The following is a 19,869-nucleotide window of genomic DNA, read 5'->3' as shown; positions in this document are numbered from 1 at the left end:
CTCAGGGTGCAGGGCGGTCCTCTTTGGAGTGGATGCACAGCCTTTTTTTGTTCAGTGTGGTGGGCATCACCCTTTCCACAAGTGAGGCATTAACTGGATCCAGCTGTGAGATCTTAAAAGATGCAATGGACAGGCTTCAAGAGAGCATATGGAAGGCTTAACTCACACCCTAATTTATTTATTTTTTGTGTGAATATCTAATACATATGCTGTTGCCAGTGATGATGTGTATGGGGAGGGAAGTCCCTGATTTGCAGATAGCCCATTTCCTCCCCCCCCCCCGAGTCACAGTAACTATGGATATGATTAAGCCAAATACAAACACCTTTTTAGTCATGCTCATTTGAATGGCAGAGTTATAAGCAAGTATTTAACTCTCCTGTTAAATGAATTGGGTTCAAAACTTCTAAACTTTAGCTGCTGACGTTAACAGTTTAACTAGACAGGAATCCTTCCCCTTGTGTGACTGGAGCATATCTACTCCCCTGCAAGTTTCCTGCTGTGTTCCTCCTCCTTTAGAAATGATATCTCTAAAGAAGAGATATCACTGCTCTCTCAGTGCTGATGTTAATTATTTCAAGTCAAGGAAATTAACTGTAATCAGCCAGGAAGGGGAAACATCACTGCCTCCTTTTAGTATCAGTTCGGGGCAGGGAGGAGTTTAACGTGCCCAAATACTTTTGTGAGCTTCAGGGGGAAAACGGGAAAAATGCTTACATGGTGAAGCAATCGAGCAGAATTGCTGGCTTCCAGGTATGCCTTTTTATGTGTACTTGTGCATCGGATAGAAACAAATGCATCTTGCAAGTACGCTTGTGGCTCGAACACTTGCCTTTGAGAGCCTCGCCGGCTGTGCTGTAGTTAGTTTTTGATTTAATGGGAAGCAGGCTGCTGGAGGGGAGGGCTCTGTTAACCACGCCTCCACTAGTTTTATATCTACTTGGAAGAGAGCGGCATGCTTCCTCACCCCGGAGCTCCAGAGGACACAGATCAATGTGAATTCTTCCATTCACCACTCACTGCAGCGCAGCACATCTCCCCCTCCAAGCAACATTTTAATGGCTCGAGCTGAGCTCAGCATTGGGCTTCTGCTGTTGCTGACCTGTTGCTTATCCAATGCACAGGGCTGGAGTTGGCTGTGGGGGGGTTCGAAGGAAGAAACCCTCCCACCCACAGAAGCTGCTGGTACTACTGAGGAGCAGACGGCACAGCAACGTGCCACGCCTGAGGCTGCCACCCTGAACACCCCCCTTGAAAGCACTACGCAGCAGAAGGGGAAAGTGTGGACTATATTCACCCTGAAGAGGCCGGACTTGACTGCAACCACAACGATCCCTACAGCTGCATCATCTTCTGAGCTGGAAAGCAGAGAAGGAAATATTGCAGGGGTAGGGGCTGAAATATTAAACGTTGCTGAGGGAATCAGAAATTTGGTTCAGCACTGGGACGAGAAGACAACTACAGGGACGGAGAGGACCGAGGCACCTGCAACAGCTGATCTTCTGACAGCAGCTCCCACCCCTGTGACGGAGGCAGTGAGCATCCAGAATGCGACTGCCAACTCTCCCGGCAATGTGCAGACCTCCCTGGAAGCTGGGCAGCCAGAGCTGGTTCTCTCAGTGACTACAAAGCCTGCTGTTCTCTGGAACAAGACTAAAGTCCTCTTAAAGAAGCCTGAGATTCCACCCCCAGGTAGTGCTTCTTTCTCATTTTCACCAGATGATCATGCTGGTGGCACCAGGTTGGCTTTTCAAGAATCCACAGATGCGGGGCAAGGAAGTGCTGCCACCCCAGGAACAAGGGCACCCTGGGGAGCTTTCGCAGAAAAACAAGGAATTTTGTCCACTGCAAATGCTTTGGGATTGCAGGAGCTTCAGTCTAATAGCAGCCGCATGCATGCTGGAATTCCATCCAAGGTGGTGGGTGCTTTAGACAACCGGCTATTCAATTATGTTGCAGATCCAGACAAATCAGTCTCTAATGGCAATAGAACCCATCTCAGCCTTAAAAGCCACCCCTTCCTTAAGCATTCTGGGATAGCCGTAGCTGATGCACATAAGAACCACTCTAGTGATTCTGTTTCTAATTCGAATGCAATTAATGTTATGGATTTCCCCCCTGCCAATAACTCTGACTCTCCTGAGTTTCTACTAACCTACACTATGCAACATTTTAGCAATAGTAGCACAGGGCTTCCTTCCTTCTTTCCTGGATTGACTCCAACAGCTGGCCACTGCTTGCCCTTACCGACCAATCTGTCATATTGCAACAACCTGGGCATGAAGCGTTTCCGAGTGCCGAATTATTTGCATCATGGCAGTGAGGAGGAAATTCGGGCTGCTTTGCATGAGTGGGAGGGGCTTCTTAAAACTCGGTGTCACCGCTACTTGGAGTGGTTTTTCTGCTTGCTGCTGGTACCTGGGTGTAGTGCTTCTCTTCCAATAACACCTCCACCATGCCGGGGATTTTGTGAGGCCCTGAAAGATCTATGTTGGATTCATTTGAAGGAGGGGCATCTTCCGATATCATGTGACTCTCTCCCAGCGGAGGATGGTGTATATTCATGTGTGTTTGTTAATGTTTCAGCAGGTAATGTGGCAGGGGCAATAATATCTCTTACCAACTCTTTCTCCCTCTCTCTCTACAACCAGGTAAGCTAATTCTGTGATGGATTCTGGTATTAAAAACAGCCACTTTGCAACTTTATAACACAAATCACGCTTTTCCATCTTTCAGGAAAGGGCATGAAGGAGGTGTATATTTCTCTTTCACTGACAAGAAGGATGATCGTCCTGGTGCTGAGCATTGTCCTGAGCCATACATTATAGCATTAGCTGCCAATCTGTGGAATGGATACCACTAGTGGCAAAGGGAAAGTATTGTGGAACTCTCTGAAAGAGCAGGAGAGCCCATGACTTGGCTGTAGCCCATGTTTTTACATTGTAGACTACAGGGAAAGCCACCACCAACACACCGGAGGCTACATATGTACTGAATGTACAGTAGAGATATGTATACGGTGGGCTTGACTTGTGACTAACTTGTCCAGATTATTGGCCACCATTGCTTTTGATCAGCCTTTCTCACCCTGGTGTCCTCCAGATGTTTCGGACAGCCCCAGCCAGTATGCCCAATGATCAGGGATGACACCAGTTGTAGACTAAAACAACTGGAAAGGACCAGGTTGGGGGTGGCTGCTTAAGATTCTAATCCTTTTAACATTTGGGAAACTTGAACACTACAGTGAGAAATTAATGGGAACTGGGTGAGAGATAAGTTGATTGAGGGCATGCATATAATTGTCACCTTAATAGTGTGTGTGTGTGTGTGTGTGTGTGTGTGTGTGTGTGTGTGTGTGTGTAAAAAAAAGATAGATAGAGAGAGAGAGATTTTCACTCATCTGAAGTGAATGAAATCAGTGGGCTGTAATTAATAAAACTTTCTTTGGTTGCTTCATTTAACAAAAATCTTTCAAGTGAAGCCTCTTCATATTTTAAGAATGCATGTAATCCCATAGTGACATATGTGGTGATGAATAACATCTATTGGTGCTTAAAAATGCATGAGAGTAGGAATATGATAGGAAACTCTTACGAATCAAATACCTAATTATTATTGTTGTGTGTGTCCTGTATTGTATCCTAAGTGATCTAAATTTTTAGTGGGACATTTGGAGAGAAATACAACTTAGGTTAACACCCCCACATCTTCATATCCAGCACATTTACATTTTAAGCTATGCAATGTAATGCCCTTTTACCAGGTCCTTTATCTCTTAAAAGCTTGTTCTTTGCCTAACTACCTGGCACTGGGCGTTTCCACATTTCCCATATCTTGGAATTCCCCATTCTCTCTACCGTGTGCCCTAACTGTAGCGTTCTAGAAAGCAAGTTCCTACAAGACATGAATATTTCTCGGTGCCTCTGTGATAGTTCAGATTTCTGCTGGCAGAGAGTTATCCACTCAGTCTCAGAATTTTAGAACTTGGGGGTCATCCAGTGAAATTGCTTGGCAGTAGATTCAGGACAGAAAAAAGAAATACTTTTGGCAACATGTAATTAATCCAGGATATGGAATATATTGCCGCAGGATGTTATGATAGCTGTTGGCATCAATGCCTCTTTATTTAGCAGATTCATATCTTTTTATTAGGTCTGTCATACATGAATCAATGGCTATCAATGGCTGTTGGCCACAATAGTTAAGAAGAATGAAACCCCTTGTGTTCCAACTGGTACAAGCGTTTTTGATCCAGCAGTGATCTGCAGCACACCTTAAAAATCAACTTCAGAGCATAGGTGACAACTCCCTGAGGCCTTGGGTGCCTGAGCACCCACAAAATTCCCCATGAAAGGGCCGGGCATCCACAAATTTCACTATCAGAGCCATGCAAGCTGCATGGCACCCACTGCCCCAGGCGCCCACAGTCACAGAGCCAAGTTGGCGCTCCTGCTTCAGAGGCTTAGGGGACCCTCTAGTGCAGAGTGAAAGATGGCATGGGGGGGCTGCAGAGGGAGGGGGGAATAAGCAAAAACCACCCCTTCCATTAGCAGGTGCCTCCATTGGATCAAATGCCATTCCATGTGCTCAAAGGTCCCAGCTGGGTTGCACCCTCTCTGGCTGCATAAACACAGCCAAAGCACATTCAAAGCACATTTCTTTCTTTCAAATAATTCTGGGCACTGTAGTTTGTTAAGGGTTGTAGGGAATTGCAACACTGTAAGCAGTGAACTACAGTGCCCAGAATTCTTTGAAAGAAAGAAATGTGCTTTGAATGTGCTTTGAAGGTATAGTGTGTACACTACCTAAATCTCTGGCTGGATATAGGGTATCCAACCTATATAAAGTGAGCAAATTTGCTTCTCTATCTTCTGAGGATTGACAAGAAGCTGTTTATTTATTATTATTATTAGTAGTAGTAGTAGTAGTAGTAGTTGGAGTAGTAATTACGCTTATATCCTAATCTTACTTTTAAACATCAGAACTTAGGTTTCCCAGTCTGCCTCCCATCCAGCACTGACCAGGTGCAAGTTTTCTTAACTTCATTCAAAATGTTGCATTCTATAGCCTTTAACCCACAATGAAGGCATTTAGCACCCAAGGTACGACTGTATGTGTATGAGAAGCACATTCACAAGCCACATGGTCCTAGGCTGTTAAATCCCTGGGAAGCAATGTGGGGCAGCCTGGAAGAGGAATGGAGAATGGATTTGCAAGCACATACCATAGCTTTTTTGTTGTTGAAATGGTTTAGACTAGGTTTCACACCACATTGATAGGTATGTTCATAGTGGGAGTAATTAATCCTCTTGTATGTTTCACTGTTCCTTGGGCCATTAAAGATGAAAAGGTTATCTTGATTTTTGCAAAGAACACACAGGCCAGTTTTCATTTAATTTAGTAGCCATTACATCTAGCTTAGCTGTATCATACATTCCTTCTGTTTTGGCTAAATCACTTTTATGTGGGTCAGATATGAAGACTGCCAAATGAGAGTGAATCCACCCTTTCCGTTTTTGACTGCCTTGTGGTTCATCTGATATTAACTTCAACATATTGGTTCCCTTTATGGGTTTGCTATGATGATATGCAATCAACCCGGATTCATGACCCAGTTGGACTGAAGGACTTGAATTGAGTTGGCATCCATAATGTAAACAAGGATAAATTATTTCCAAGCACTTGAGCTTAGTAGGGTTGTAGGATTGAGAGCTGTCTCTTATAGGTATGTATACAAGGAGCCTAAAATAAGATATGGATACCCTCTACCATCTAAAGTAACCCACTGTTTGTTAAGGTTAGACCAGCGGTTTTGGTGTTGTTCCAGACACACACCAAAAGGGAGGCAGCCAAAATTACAGTTCATCAAGCTAGATCTTCACTATTTTTAAAAGCTAGGTCTTCCCTATTTGCCTGACCCAGTATAGTGATGAGGGCTGATGGGCTTTGCTTGGATAGGATAGGTGCTACAACAGAAAAGGCCCTTAAAGGGCTAATTTTGGCATAACGTTTGCTGGTTTTACAGATGGGAACTGAATGCAGAGAATATTATCTGTACAAGGACAAGCTGTACAATACAGAAACTAGGGGGTAAATTAAATTACATTTATGGGTACAGTTGATCTTAAAATCAGATCTCACATACTTCTAAGTCTAGAATGTATAAAACATTGCCTTGGGGCCAGTTGTGATATGGGAGCATATCTGTAGCTATATATCTTTATCACCTGTGCCTATCAAGAATCTTGAAATAGCTCCCAGAATTCACAAATCTTCTATTGAAAATAGATAGGATTTGCTTACTAGTTCTCACATTATGTCTGCAGTTATTTGACTTGTGAAAACACTCCAGAGTATTTTTTGGAAATAATATGTACACCTGCTCACTTTCTTTACTGTAATATTTCTTCTTTAATTTGAGTGTTAACTGGAAGAGTTAAGATTGCTTGTCTTTCCATCCAGTCATGCTCTTACTTACTTCAAACAGGCAGCAGGAGTTTCCTTATCATTAATTCTTACAGATCTTGCATTGCAGGGCCAGAAAAAACTCCACACAGCATTATTGAGTGTTTTGATGCTGAACTTCCTTTTTAGGGAAAGCCTCCATACAAAAACATCCACAGAATAAGGTAACATTCCTTAATTCTTGGTGGGATTTATAAAGGCAGCTGTCTGCATTGACACATGAATGCATTGGGATAGAAATCTTCACTGTCTCTTCTGAAACAAATCCATTTTATTCCAAGTCATCTTCAATGAATTTCTTGAGATTTGGCATCAGCACCTGGCATACTTGGGCAATTGCAAGGGGCCATGCAGCGCCCATTAGGATCTAGTGATGGTGCTGCTGCCAGCCTCCCCCTTGAGGCTTCAGGAGGAGGAGGAGGAGCCTGGCAGCTGCTCCACCTCTTTGCCTCCTGTGCTTGCTTGCTGGTGGGCTTACCTGGCGGCAGCAGTGTAATTCTTCACAGAACAGCAGCTCGACTCCCAGCCCTTTCCGGTGTCACCACTAGAAAAGGCTTCAAGCACGTGTAAAGGGAAAGGGGAATCTGAAGGGCTTGGGGATGAGTGGCCACCCATGGGTGTGAGGTTGGCAGCTGCAACAGTACTGTTGCTTTGAGGGCTCAGGTTGTGGTAAGCTCTTGGGGAGTGGGTCTGCACTGAAGGGTGCCCCCTAAGGGCAGCTTGTTCAAGGCCCACCAAAATCTGGCACTGAATTCCTTTCCTTGATTCATTGATTCACACAAGCCAGGGATCTTAGCAGAAAGAGCATGTTTTTTCTTACAGTGGGAGCCTGTTTCTTAGACATCAGTTGAGCCCAAGATAACTTAAGATTGAACCGTTGTACAAAAATATTTAAAATGGCACTTTTATCTACTGAGAGCATGCAGAGCAGAAGCGTCTCGGTATGAATAACATTCACAATGGTGCTTCAGATGTGCTTTGTTTCAGCACTCTGGTCAATTGTTCTGCACACACCCAGCACAACTATTGTCTTTGTGCCACTTTCGGGCATATGTTCCTGTCCAGGGATTCAGCTGTCCACGCATCTGCCATGTGGGGAGGAAGGCGTTCTTCAGTGTGGTTTCCAATTAGAGTGATGGTTCCTTTTCTTCCATCACAAGATGGAATCTTCATGCATGAAACCCTTTATTTTTTGTTATCTTAGTATTGCTGGCCTTTCTAGAACCCTGATGGATGCTCTGATCTCATAGAAGGATATGTAGTTAGTTAGATGGGAAATGCACATCTTCACAATAAAATTTATGTTCAAGGAGCCTTTTCCCTTGAGGGTCCACGAATACGCCTCCCTATTTTCAGTGCTTTATTCTGCAGGTGGTTCCTGCCATAAGGTTGCAGTACAGGTTGCGAAAAGATCACAGAAAACACACAGGTCCCAAATGTTGATAGAACAACTTAGAGGGGTGGCTGGCTGGTTCCCGACTCCTTAGGACCTCAGGCTTTAAACCGTGGGATTGAATTCTTCCTTCTCTTCCTGTCTGAATTCCTTCTAAGTTAGAAGACCTGCCCACTCCTACTTTCCCTTTCTGGCTTAACTGCCCCTCAGGCTCCTTCTCCATCAACTTTCCAAGTTGGGATCAACTGGTGGGATACTGCAGCAGTGCTTTTTCTAGCTGAAGGAAGGAGCACACACAGGGTTACTGTAGTTGCCTTTGCTGCTGCCTCTCTTGGCTTTCACGGGAGAGCATGCATAGCCTTGTGTGCAAGGAAACCAGTGGAGATGTCTTAGCTGCCTCGCATAGTTTTAAAGAGCCAAGTGAGGCATTTGGGACTGTACTGTGGGCTTTTTTCCAGCTTTCAGTGATGAGTTAGTCACTCACTGTTTCCTTTTTAGGGATCTCAGGGTCCTTCATTGGAGTTGCATTTCCCTGGCCACTAAACACTGCAATCGAAACTGCTATAAGTTGGGGGAAGCAGGTTTGGACTGGGTGGAGATGTTCCTCTATTTAACTCTGCTGGGCTTTGTTCGACTCTGCCTGCAGAGTGATACCAGCACCACGCCACTGGTATGGAGCTTCCTGCTTTGCTTGCCAAGTGCTGCCGGAGGGATCCTCGCCAGCAACAGCTCACAGAAAGTCCTGAAATGTGCCATTCCTGGAACAGGATGGAGGAATGGCTGAGCTGCCCTGGGATCCACTGGATCCCAAGCCAAACCCACTGTTGTCACAAGAAGACATCAGGTCTGATCCATGCCTGAGCACTGTACCAGCTCCGGGCTGGCATAGTGTTTTGCCTGTCCCTGTCTTCCACCTTGCCCAGCATGACCAATAGGACTGCGGATGCTGTGGCGCCCACCCCCCCGCCCTCCCATTAAGCTGAACTCATTCCCAGACAGGATTTGGATTGCCTTTTGAACTCCCAGGAGAAGATGCCATAAGAATGTTTTGCGTCCATTCTGGTTCTGTACCTCATTGGCTATTTCTTCACCCTGTTTGACTCTGGTAGATTCAGGTGTTTCCAAATGTTTATGTTTGCTGTGGATCAATTTCTTCCAAAGGTTGCTGGTTAGGGTTAAAATGTACTTTGTAAGGTTGGGTTCATTTCAGTGCATTGAAATACCATGTTTTGTTCTATGCTACGCTTGATGATGATGCAGGAGGACAGGAGGAGGTTTTCGTCAGTGCACTTATCGGAAAGAGAAGAGGGCTGGTTCCTTCCTCCCTTTCCTCTTTGTGAGTGCTTACGTAGCAGCAGCGGTACTTAGGATGGCCACTTATGTAATGCTCAAAAAGAGGGCAAAAAGGACACTCATTTGCATGTACTAATTTGCACGTGCTAATTTAGAAACAATTACTATAACTGAAGTAGAAATACAATGCTTCTCACTGCAGTGGAGAACACAGAGGGCTTGTCCACACGTCTGCTTGTCCCATGTTCAGAAAGCACAGGTCTGAGCGACTTTTCATTTGTCCCACTACGTTACCTGGGAAAGCTGACTGATTGTGAGCTAATTTCTATTTTCTGTGCATGTGTGTTCTGCATTGACTTAAGCATCAAACTCCACCATTTTTGTGTATGCTCAGATGCTAATTGCTGTAACCCTTTTACTTCCTAAACGAAAAGCCTTAATTTTCACACATATACACGCACTTGGATTGATTTTACTTTAACCGTTTGGACAGTGTTCACAGTTATCCAGGCACCAGGCACATATTGTGATTGAAGTCACTTATTATCAGTGTGAGTGGGCGGGGCTTGGGGGAAATGGCCTCAGAGGCCAAATTAAGATCCCAGCAGGCCTGCTTAGACTTTTGGGCTGGAAGTCAATATTTACATGTGAGTGGTGACAGTCCTGTAGAAAATATGGATGTCAGCCACCCATTACTTATTTGATATACATTGGTGAATGATGACTGTCCCATTTGGCATACTGCACGTATTTGCTGATGTACATTTCTCCACATTCACAAAATTCAATTGGCATTAGCTTGTGAAAACTAATATTCACCACATTTCAAACACTTGCAAGTGTCAATCACCTACTCGGGTTAATACCAGGTTGCTGTGGAAACATGGTGGAAACACAACTACCCCACCATCCCAGTATGTGCTGATAGTTAAAATCATAATCTTAAAATGGGAAAATTAAGTACAGAGTTCCCCAAGAGCTCTAGAATGTTCCTGGAATTAACTCTGGCTGTATACCATATTGACCCGAATATATAAGCCATGCTCGCATATAAGCCACACATTTAAAATTCAAGGGGGTGGGGGGGAGAGAAAAAAAGATAATACCCGAATATAAGTTTCTCCCTTAAAATTCCGCAGGCACTCACACCCGTAAATGGCAAATGTAGAAGAAAATCCTGCAGCGATATTGTAAAAGCCAATTTTAGTAAGGTCACGAATTTAAGCCACACACTAACTTTTCATGGTCGGAATTTGGAAAAAAAGTGTGGCTTATATTCAGGCCAGTATGGTACATGTTAGCAGTTTCCAGCCACTGTGTATCAAATATGCTTTTTATGTTGCTGTACACACCAGAAAGGACTCGGGGATGTCTTCACACGATACATATTACCTGATTTGTTTCCCCATGCTGAACGTAGCTTCATCTGCACATGCTCAATGGCTGTCCTAAAAGTACACGCCTCACCTTAATCAACAGTTATGGTTTCAAAGTGGATGGAAGCTGGATTGAGGGAAAACATATCAAATCACAGTATTTCTCAAGAAACAACAGGAAACATATGGACTGTGACTAACGTCATGTTTACTCAGCTTTTAACACCAGTGGTAGGAGTGCACTGAAGGCAGAGTAAGTGGTAATGTGCACACAACCACAAAATCTATATTTGAGGCTTCACCCTCAAAGAACATCCGTTTTATGCAATTCTTTCTATTGCTATAAGGTAAAGGTAAAGGGACCCCTGACCATTAGGCCCAGTCGTGACCGACTCTGGGGTTGCGGCGCTCATCTCGCTTTTTTGGCCAAAGGAGTCGGCGTACAGCTTCCGGGTCATGTGGCTAGCATGACAAAGCCGCTTCTGGCGAACCAGAGCAGTGCACGGAAACGCTGTTTAACTTCCCACCGGAGCGGTACCTATTTATCTACTTGCACTTTTGACATGCTTTCGAACTGCTAGGTTGGCAGGAGCTGGGACCCAGCAACGGGAGCTCACCCCGTCGTGGGGATTCGAACCACCAACCTTCTGATCGGCAAGTCCTAGGCTCTGGTTTAACCCACAGTGCCACCCACGTCCCCTTTCTATTGCTATAAGTATGGATAAAAGAGGATTTTAAAAAAAGGAAAAAACCCACAAATGTTTTTCCACCTCTTACAGGAGTATGGATAGGAGTTTAAGCAACTTTATAATTTGAAACATCTGGCATACACCCTCTCTCTTTTAATGGCACCAGTTCAGGGCAAACATTTGCATCATGTCCCAAACTTGCTGGCATTCATGCCTTGTAATTTTTACAGCTGTCAAGAGGATATAATAGAATACAGTATTGTAGTCAGCATTCATAGGGGGGAAAATCTCTTTGGTCGGGTCTGGACATGAATCCAATTGGTGCAGTTGTTTTGTACAGTGCTGTGTGCTTGGCTGATGAACCCAGTATTCCCATTCTTATCTCCTCCCTCCACCACATGTGCACACATGATACCATGTGTACCTGCTATAATTTTTCCAGGGAAGGGGGGAAAGTATAGACCTGTATCTAGCATCTGGGAACAGGGCAGCCTTTTCTGGTAGATTTTGTGACTGAGCAGTGGCAACACCTGGTACACCAGGAATTGGGTATCCTGAAAAACTTGTATCCCAGGTCAACCGTTCCATTGTTTCTCTGTGAGGGTAGACCTGCCATCCATCTGCAGCTAGACCTGGCGTCCAGACAGCATCCTGCCACAGTTGAAAACTCAATCCTTTCTCTGGCTCCATCTACTTCCTCTAGCGCTTAATGAATGACATTACTGCTACAGTCAACTTCATAGCTCTCCCTGAATTTCCCTGAGAAAAAACCAGTGCCCCAGGTTAACAATACAGGGTTCTTGTGCACCAACTCGTCCCCACCCCCACCCCCCGCTAGAAAAATGAGTATAACACTGGGTTACTTTGCAGGACTGGCATAAGCCACACTGTCTCAGACACAACCCTTTCCCCTGCAATGTTGATGTAATAGCGATTAATTTTATCACTATTATTGATATCGATGGTGATATTGATTGATGGTATTGGTAAGATTTTGTTATCGTTTTACTGGTGGGGGAGTAACATTTTTCTGGCGTGAAATATGACACGAATTACAAAAATCGTGAACTCCTGGCTTTGCTGCTACTTTTGGGTAGACTTGCTACTGCCCAAAGCTATGGTACAATCCTGGATGCCTTAAGGGTTCTCTTTGGGGGGCATCAGTATTATTATTTTTTGCTTTGGATCTCAGTTTCTACAAGGGAAAATCTTGCTCCCGCCCCTGTTTTTGAACGAAAACTGGGAATCTGGAAATTGTTGCTCATCCAGGAGAGGGGACTACCCTGGTACCCATTTGCAGATGTCCATGAACATAATCAAAGAAATTAAGGAATTACACTTTACATCATCTGTTTGATTGCTAGTCTTGTAAAAACCAAAACACCCCACCCAGCAGCAGCAACAAAAGTGTCCCTATAGCTACAGCGAAGGCCTATCATATGGTGTCTTTGCACATCTTTGTAAGTGTGTGTATTGAAGATGGAACCACCTTAATCTCCATTATAATGATTAATTGAACAGAATGCTCTTAGATAGGTATATGAAGTGAGAGGCTTGCTTCTTTATGGCTGCCAGTTTATCCTAGGATAAACTTGAATTTCATGTGAAAACCTCACATTGTAAACTTCACGTAAGTGTTCTAGATGGAACTGTTTTAAGGGAAGCTGACACATAAGTTGCATTGAACGGCATGCGTTCCAAGGAAACTCCCTGTTCGTTTTTTGGCTTTCCCTTCTTCACAGGATTTTCTTATAAGACTTAATTGCATTGGACGGCTGGGGAAGGACAGGGGGAGAAAGTAGGGAGTGGGTTTTGAAGGGCAGGGTGGGGAGGGAGTGCCTTTAAGATGGCCCTGTGCTCTTTTGAACCAAGGAATAGCACAGCTGCTTAAGGTTCTCTTGAAGCTCTGCTTTCTGGGAACCTGAATTTCCAGGTCTTTCTTGCTCTTGGCTTCAGGGCTGTGAAGCAGAGCTGGAAACAATGATTTGTATTACAGAGGTATAGAAGCATTTCTTTAAAAACCGAGAAACAAACTGTTCAATATGCTCTTGTTCAATCCATTCTTTTTTTGGAGTATTCCCAAGACTACGGTAATTATAACACAGCTTTATCACATTATCAGCACGTTAACATTTGGAGAGATTTCTGTGGTAGTGCCTAGATATAGATTTCTCTCTAGATATGTTTACCTGGTACCACGTGCTGGGTGAAGTCTCTCCCCTTAATGACATTGAGGATCCTTATACAGTTGCTGGAAACCACAGGAGGAGAGAACGCTCTTGTACGCAGGTTGTTTTTATGGGTTTCCCACAGGCATCTGGTTAGCCACTGTAAGAACAGGATGCTGGCCCAGATGGGCCTATGGCCTGATCCAGCAGACTCTTTTTACGTTCTTATGCTTTTATCACTTGTTTTAACTGCTGCCTAATCAGCTTTATTTGTTTTTTTGATGTCTTTTAATTCTGATATTTATTGTGTTGTGGTGCTATTGCTTCATAAACTGCATTTTGATGTTAAATGACTAATTAATTAATGAATTAATTGAAATTTCTATTCCACCCTTCATTTAGCGATCACAGGGCGGTTTACATTATAAAAACACGAAGTTGTATACTGTAATAATGAACACACACACACACACACACACACACACACACCAGTTTAAAAGGGAAGAAGAATGTTTTTGCCTGGCACCTAAAGTTATGTTATGAAGGTGCCAGGTGAGCCTCCCTGGGGAGAGCATTCCACAAGCAGGAAGCCACTGTACAAAAGGCCCTTTCTTGTGTTGCCGCCCTCTGAACCTTCTGCAGGTTCTGGGTCAGTTCATATGGGGAGAGGCGGTCCTTGTGCTCCTAAGCCATTTATAGGTCAAAAGCAGAACTTTGAATGTGGCCTGGAAACTAACTGGCTGCCAGTGTAGTCGAACCAGGATCGGTGTTATATGCTCAAACCATCTTGCGCTGGTGAGCCAGCTGGGTGCTGAATTCCGAACCATCTTCAGAGGCAGTCCCAAGTATAACACATTGCAGCAATCTAACCTAGAAGTTGTCAGAGCATGGGCAACATAAGTCAATCTTTCCTTGTTCAGACAGAGGTTCAGCACGCCACCAGGCGAAGCTGATGGAAGGCACTGCATTAGACCAAAGGCTGCATTAGACCAATATTCTTCTAGTACAAGGTTCAAAGTAGTGACATGGCTGGCTATTGCTCCAAAGCTGTCTGTAAGGTGGAAGAGTACTGGCAGGCTCCTGCTATGAGATCTGCTTTGTGAACTTTGAACAATTTGTTATATATAAAGAGGATGAGGAGGCATCTGGCAATTTCCTCTGACTGATCATCCTCTAGGAGCCATTAATCTTCCTTGTGGCAATGTGTGAGTCACAACAGACACAGGGTTATCTTTGTTCACAGTATAGGCACTGGGCAGGGTCAGAAAGCAGCCCGGTCCTGGGTTCTGAAGTTGTGTGGGGTGTCCCTTTGCTATTTCCTGTGGGTTGTAGGTCTGACAGCCTCCCTTTATATTAGATACTTGAGCGTGGGAGTGAAAGGTCCTTGGCTGCACATTTTCTCTATTATCTCAAAAGTTACTCTTCTGTATGGTTTCGAGGATCCTTTGGCTCAAAACATAACATCTGCAGAGGCCAAATGGCAACATTTCACAGACTTGAAATAATCAGGGTTTGCTTGTTTGTTTTTGACGGCGAAATGCTCTAATTTTCACCCTCTTAACTTTTCACAGAAAAAGAATGCTTTCTGTTTACTTCGGTTTCCCCCCCATCCCTGTCAAGATTTTATAGAAACGCCCACTGTGTGTCTTGAGTTTTTACTGATCAAGCACATTTTAAATTTTGTTAGGCTAATGTCTTTTGGAGATTAAGCAGCTTGTGAGTACAACTAAAATGCAAATAGCACATAAGGCAGGTCAGTTTGTTTGCTTATGGGTCAATGAGTCTCAGGACTGTGGTTAATGTTTGTCTCAAATGTTGCAGAATGTTTCTCTTCCAGGTGGCATTCCTGGAGGGGAAACTTGCCTCCTGGCTTTTGATAAACCCCACCCCCACGGTCTTGCTTTACTATAGTGTAAAGTGAACTCTTTAAAAGTAATGGTTCCCGACCCCCTCCCTGAATATGGGGAGGGCTCTAAATACACAATGACCTTTTTTGACCTAGAAAACCTCTCCCACAATGGTGAAAGTTGCAGCAATGCAGCTGTTGATTGATATTTTCCTTTCAAGTCTGTGGATGTGATTAAAGTTATCTCTCTATGCAGAATAATCTTTCTTTCCCTTAGCCATGAACACTTTCAAGCGTGGGAAACCAAGTGCATTCCTGTATTCCTCCCAAGGTACTTGGGGAAACCATAATGCTTTTTATTTCTCAGGTTCTTGCCTCCATTTTCATTTTGACACTGGATTTAAAATCTTCTCCATGAAGTTGCTCCTTATGAGTCTTGAGTTCATGCCTTCATCACAGTAGTCAGCTCTGAGTTTTGAGGATGTTTTCAGTTTATATGTTTGTTCTTTTGGATTTATTCATCTCTCCACCCCACACCTCGACTTCTTAATCCACCCTTTGCCTACACACTCTTTATCTTTGAATTGTAACAATTTTTGCTGCACTTTTACTTCTTCTTCTTTTTTAAAGAGTTTTTCAGTTTTTGGTATACTGTATGTAATTGAAAGCTTGAATTTTTAAGACAGCATTTTGAGTTTCAACCTTTTTTTTTGTATAGAGAAAGAGGTTATTACACTGTTGGCTCTAACTTGAAGAAATGACATGTGTTAGGAAAAAATCTCACCCACTGTGTGGGTGATTGAGAAGAGCTGTAAAACAATGCCAGAAAAATAAGAATTTGCTGTGAGGGTCAGGTCGTGAACATAGCCAGATGTTCTGCTGGGGCTGGTAAGAGAATAATTTCTGGATATGAAAACTCCAGCATGCCTTGAGAGAAAACTCAATGTACTTTTGTTTGTAATTATTTCCATTTCCATTCAAAACGTACAAATGTGCAGTGGCGTTGGGAGGCATGGAATGTCGATCTAGGAGGCTTTCCCATGGAGTAGAGGAAGAGAATTTGCAATGCAGGGAGGGGGTTGCAAGAGAATATGGTGGGTGTTGGGCTCAGTGCAACTGCGTTCATCAGTTTCAAACATTTTCTCATGAAACTAATAGTGCAATACTATGCCTTGGGAGAGTGCTGTTGTGCTCAGGCTCACATAAGCATCTGGTTGGCCACTGTGGGAATGGGATGCTGGACTAGATGGGCCTTTGGTCTGATCCAACAGGGCTCATCTCATCGTCATTGCCCCAATGGCCATGCTGGCTAGGGCTAGTGGCAGTTGGAGTCCAGCAACTTATGAAGGACACCATATTGGCTGCCCTTGGTGTATAGGGTTGTACATTAAAGATTGCCTTTTCTTTATGGCAGCATTTGGACATAATAGCTAGAATGTTTTTTGTTGTTGTTAGGAAAATGAGCTTAGTTTCATCCTGGACTTAGACTCTCTTTCCCACCTCTCTCCTCATTCATTGTGGCTCTGAGCAAGCATCCAATTCCATTTTAGATGGAGTTTAGTGTGTTGCAATTTAGAGTGCTGTCCACAGCCTAAACTGCAGATAATCTTAACTATGGTGAGTTTGAAACAAACCAGATTCATGCACGTACTGCAGCAAGCATGACACTCTATGAAAGGGAAGCATGCATCTCCAGACACTCACTGAACATGCGCCAGGGAACTGAGGTCAGTTGCACCTTCCTAGTTCATGCACATCATATGTCACCTTGCACTGGAGATAGGTATCTTTCTTTCACCCTTTATATATTTGGGAACACTGACAGTAAGTGAACAATGATACAGCTTGACAAATACAATTGCCATGTGAAGTATCTGCACCAGCATTTTCACCTTTTGGAGCAGGGAAGGGACAAAGAAAAGGTTGGTGCAGACATCATGTGCATTGTGGGGCATTGTGGGGAACATTATGGGCAAACACAGCAAATTGGAGCCTGGAATTGGAGTCCAGATCAAGGACACCAGACAGGCTGCTGTGTGGATGGCACCAGCTGTTCCTGAACATATCCTGGGGGAAACAGCTGGTGCAGGAATGACTATAGAAGTTTAGGCTCAGTATAGTTTATTTGAAAGTGGATATGTATACTTCTAGTGGTTGAACAGAAATTAATTCAAATTGGATGTACCCTACAAAGAGGTCAAGAGGTCATTTATCCCAATTATATCCTATGTATCCTATTTTACCAAGCCACAGCTAATTTTTTTATCTATAGCTGTGTCAGAACTGGAAAAAATTGAGGTGTCAGGTCACTTGGTGCCTTGAAATCTGATGGCAAGGGCCATCAGAAATTCAAAATATTCTCACAAACTTACATGTTCTCCTATTGAGTTGCCTGTTCCTGGAGTTTAGTGCATTACTTTGTATCCCTTTATGGTTATCTGAAGTTGTGGAGGTCTTCGAACCCCTGAATATTATGTGGCATTCATTTCTGGGGCAACCCAGTCTGATGAATGGTATATACAACAACAACAACAACAACAACAACAACAACAACAACAACAACAACAACAACAACAACAACAGAATGTAGGAATGGCAGTTTTGAAGGCTGTTGGGGTGGGGTGGGTTAATTTCTGGCAAAAATTTAAAAAAATGAAAGCGGCAAGTGGCCACACCAAAAACTTCATAGATACAGCTTTCTGTAAAACACTTTTTTTCTATAGTGATACTACAGTTATTTCCCTATAAAGGAGCCTTACCAAGTAGGTGCTCTCCAGATGTTTTGGACTACAACTCCTATCAGCATGGGTGAAGGCTGCTTTATAGAGATATACCTTTAAAATATACCCTCCTCAGGCCATGCCGTCATGATGTTTGCAGATCCTATTGCCAAGGCAACTTGTTTCCCCAACTCCAGGGAATGATTGCCATTGTGATTTGTCATCTTTCCTACGGCCAGGTGTTCCACAACTGAAACTGCAGCCAGGAAAAGTTTTCTATTCAAGATGACTGGCGGCTTTGTACATGGGAATTATGTTGTGGGTGGGTAATGGGAAAGATATGAATCACATTTTTCTTTCTACTCGCTGTGCTGTCATTCATATTATCAGAAACTGGTCTGCGTTTGTCTTTGAGCAGCGCAGCGCTTTCCTGCTGTAAAAACTTGAGTGTCACCTCATTTTACAAGCAAACTAATATGGAGGTGACTCAAGGTCAGCATTAGGTCCAGAGCACCGAGCTGCATAGATATTTCATCCTTTCCCTCTCCTAGCCCAAGTCTGTTCGCTTTGCTAGATTTCTCTCTCACAGCTGTGCACTTTAATGGGAAGAGCTTTCCCTGGAGCCCAAGCAGGAGGGCCGTGAACTCTGGAGTGTGGCTATGGTTTTGGATGTCTGATCTGTTTGAGAGCCTTTGCACACAATACCAAAAGGAAAGAGGCATTTGCAGCATAACGTTTGGAGAGACCCATGTCTGTAAATACATTGCCAACAAATACCTTGTGAAACTCCCAGCTATCTATTTATAGGAGTTTGCAAACAAACATATCCCCTTCAAATGTTTTGAAGCAAAACTCCCCCCTTTTTTTAATTGTGTGAAAAGCCCTTAAGTCTATTTCGTGAAAGAGAACATTATATGTGCTAGGATCTCTTCCAAGGTTTTGGTGCAAACACAGCTGCTTCGTTTCAACTCCCAGAAAATGAAGATGGGGGAAAGATTATTATACAGGTGGAACTAGAGGGAAATTAAATTGCAGTTTAAGTATTGCAGTGTGCGAAACCAGATCTGTAGCAAAGTTTTACTTGTTTCAGTGACTTCTTAGTTTTCTTCATAGAGCAGGAGGTTGGGTTGCGATCAGTGATGGAGATGGCTATTCTTGTCACCCTCAAAAGGCTAAATAGTGGGATTGGGTGGGGAGTACAAGGCTAATCTCTTTTCCTCATATTCACCAAAGTTTTTTTTATAGTTAATTAATCTGTACCAATAGGCACATGTTAGTTGTCACAGGAGTGCCACTGAAAATGACCTCATTTTAGTTTTTATATTTTGCTGGAAGCTGCCCAGGATGGTTTTCCAAGGCTTGCCTTTTGCTCTGATTCAGTGGTCAAGAGCAGCTTTTCAAGGGGAAAGCACCAGGGCAAACAAAAAAGTGCTTGTACACAGAGCTTTAAATTGTGGACTAGAAAGTGTAGGGCAAAAGCTAAATGTGGATGAGCCCTAAGACTTTGTAGAGAAAAGTATTGCAGAAGTAAGACTATTATTATCATCATCATACAAATCTGCATATTTGAAAGGCAGATCTCGCTGGTGACTTCATTACCCATTGCTCAGGATTCACTGCCCCATCTTATTCTGTCCACTGAATTTTTGAGTTTCTCGAATAACCACCCTTTTGATCCTGATGGTAACCATCAACTATGCTGTCTCTCTGCATAGTTAGAAACTCAATGGCTGTATCTATGTGAATCTTCATCCTTCATTTAACGAGTGGATAAAAATGGCAGTGAGTGGCATCCATCCTCTTGGGGCTGGAGTGGGAAGGGAAGCAGGCTTTGCTGAGTTCACATTCTCAGGATGAGTTTTCCAACTCAAGTCTTCAGAGCCGCAGGAGACTTGCTGAAGGGATTTCCAGTTGTGGTT

The 19,869-nt window shown here is 43.6% G+C and overlaps 1 protein-coding gene across 1 annotated transcript in view; it reads left to right on the top strand.

Moving 5' to 3' along the window:
* The first annotated feature begins 923 nt into the window (after positions 1-923).
* Positions 924-19,869, top strand: part of COL18A1 (collagen type XVIII alpha 1 chain) — an 81,686-nt gene continuing 62,740 nt past the window's right edge. The window contains exon 1 of the mRNA XM_081930383.1: positions 924-2,589. Within this exon, the coding sequence (XP_081786509.1) occupies positions 1,059-2,589 (1,531 nt within the window). The 5' untranslated portion in view covers positions 924-1,058. The remainder of the gene's footprint in view (positions 2,590-19,869) is intronic.

Source organism: Podarcis melisellensis (assembly GCF_964234715.1).
Source record: "Podarcis melisellensis genome assembly, chromosome: 1".
Classification (NCBI taxonomy): Eukaryota; Metazoa; Chordata; class Lepidosauria; order Squamata; family Lacertidae; genus Podarcis; species Podarcis melisellensis.
The sequence above is the reverse complement of the archived record's forward strand: the minus strand, read 5'-3'. Positions and strand labels throughout refer to the sequence as shown.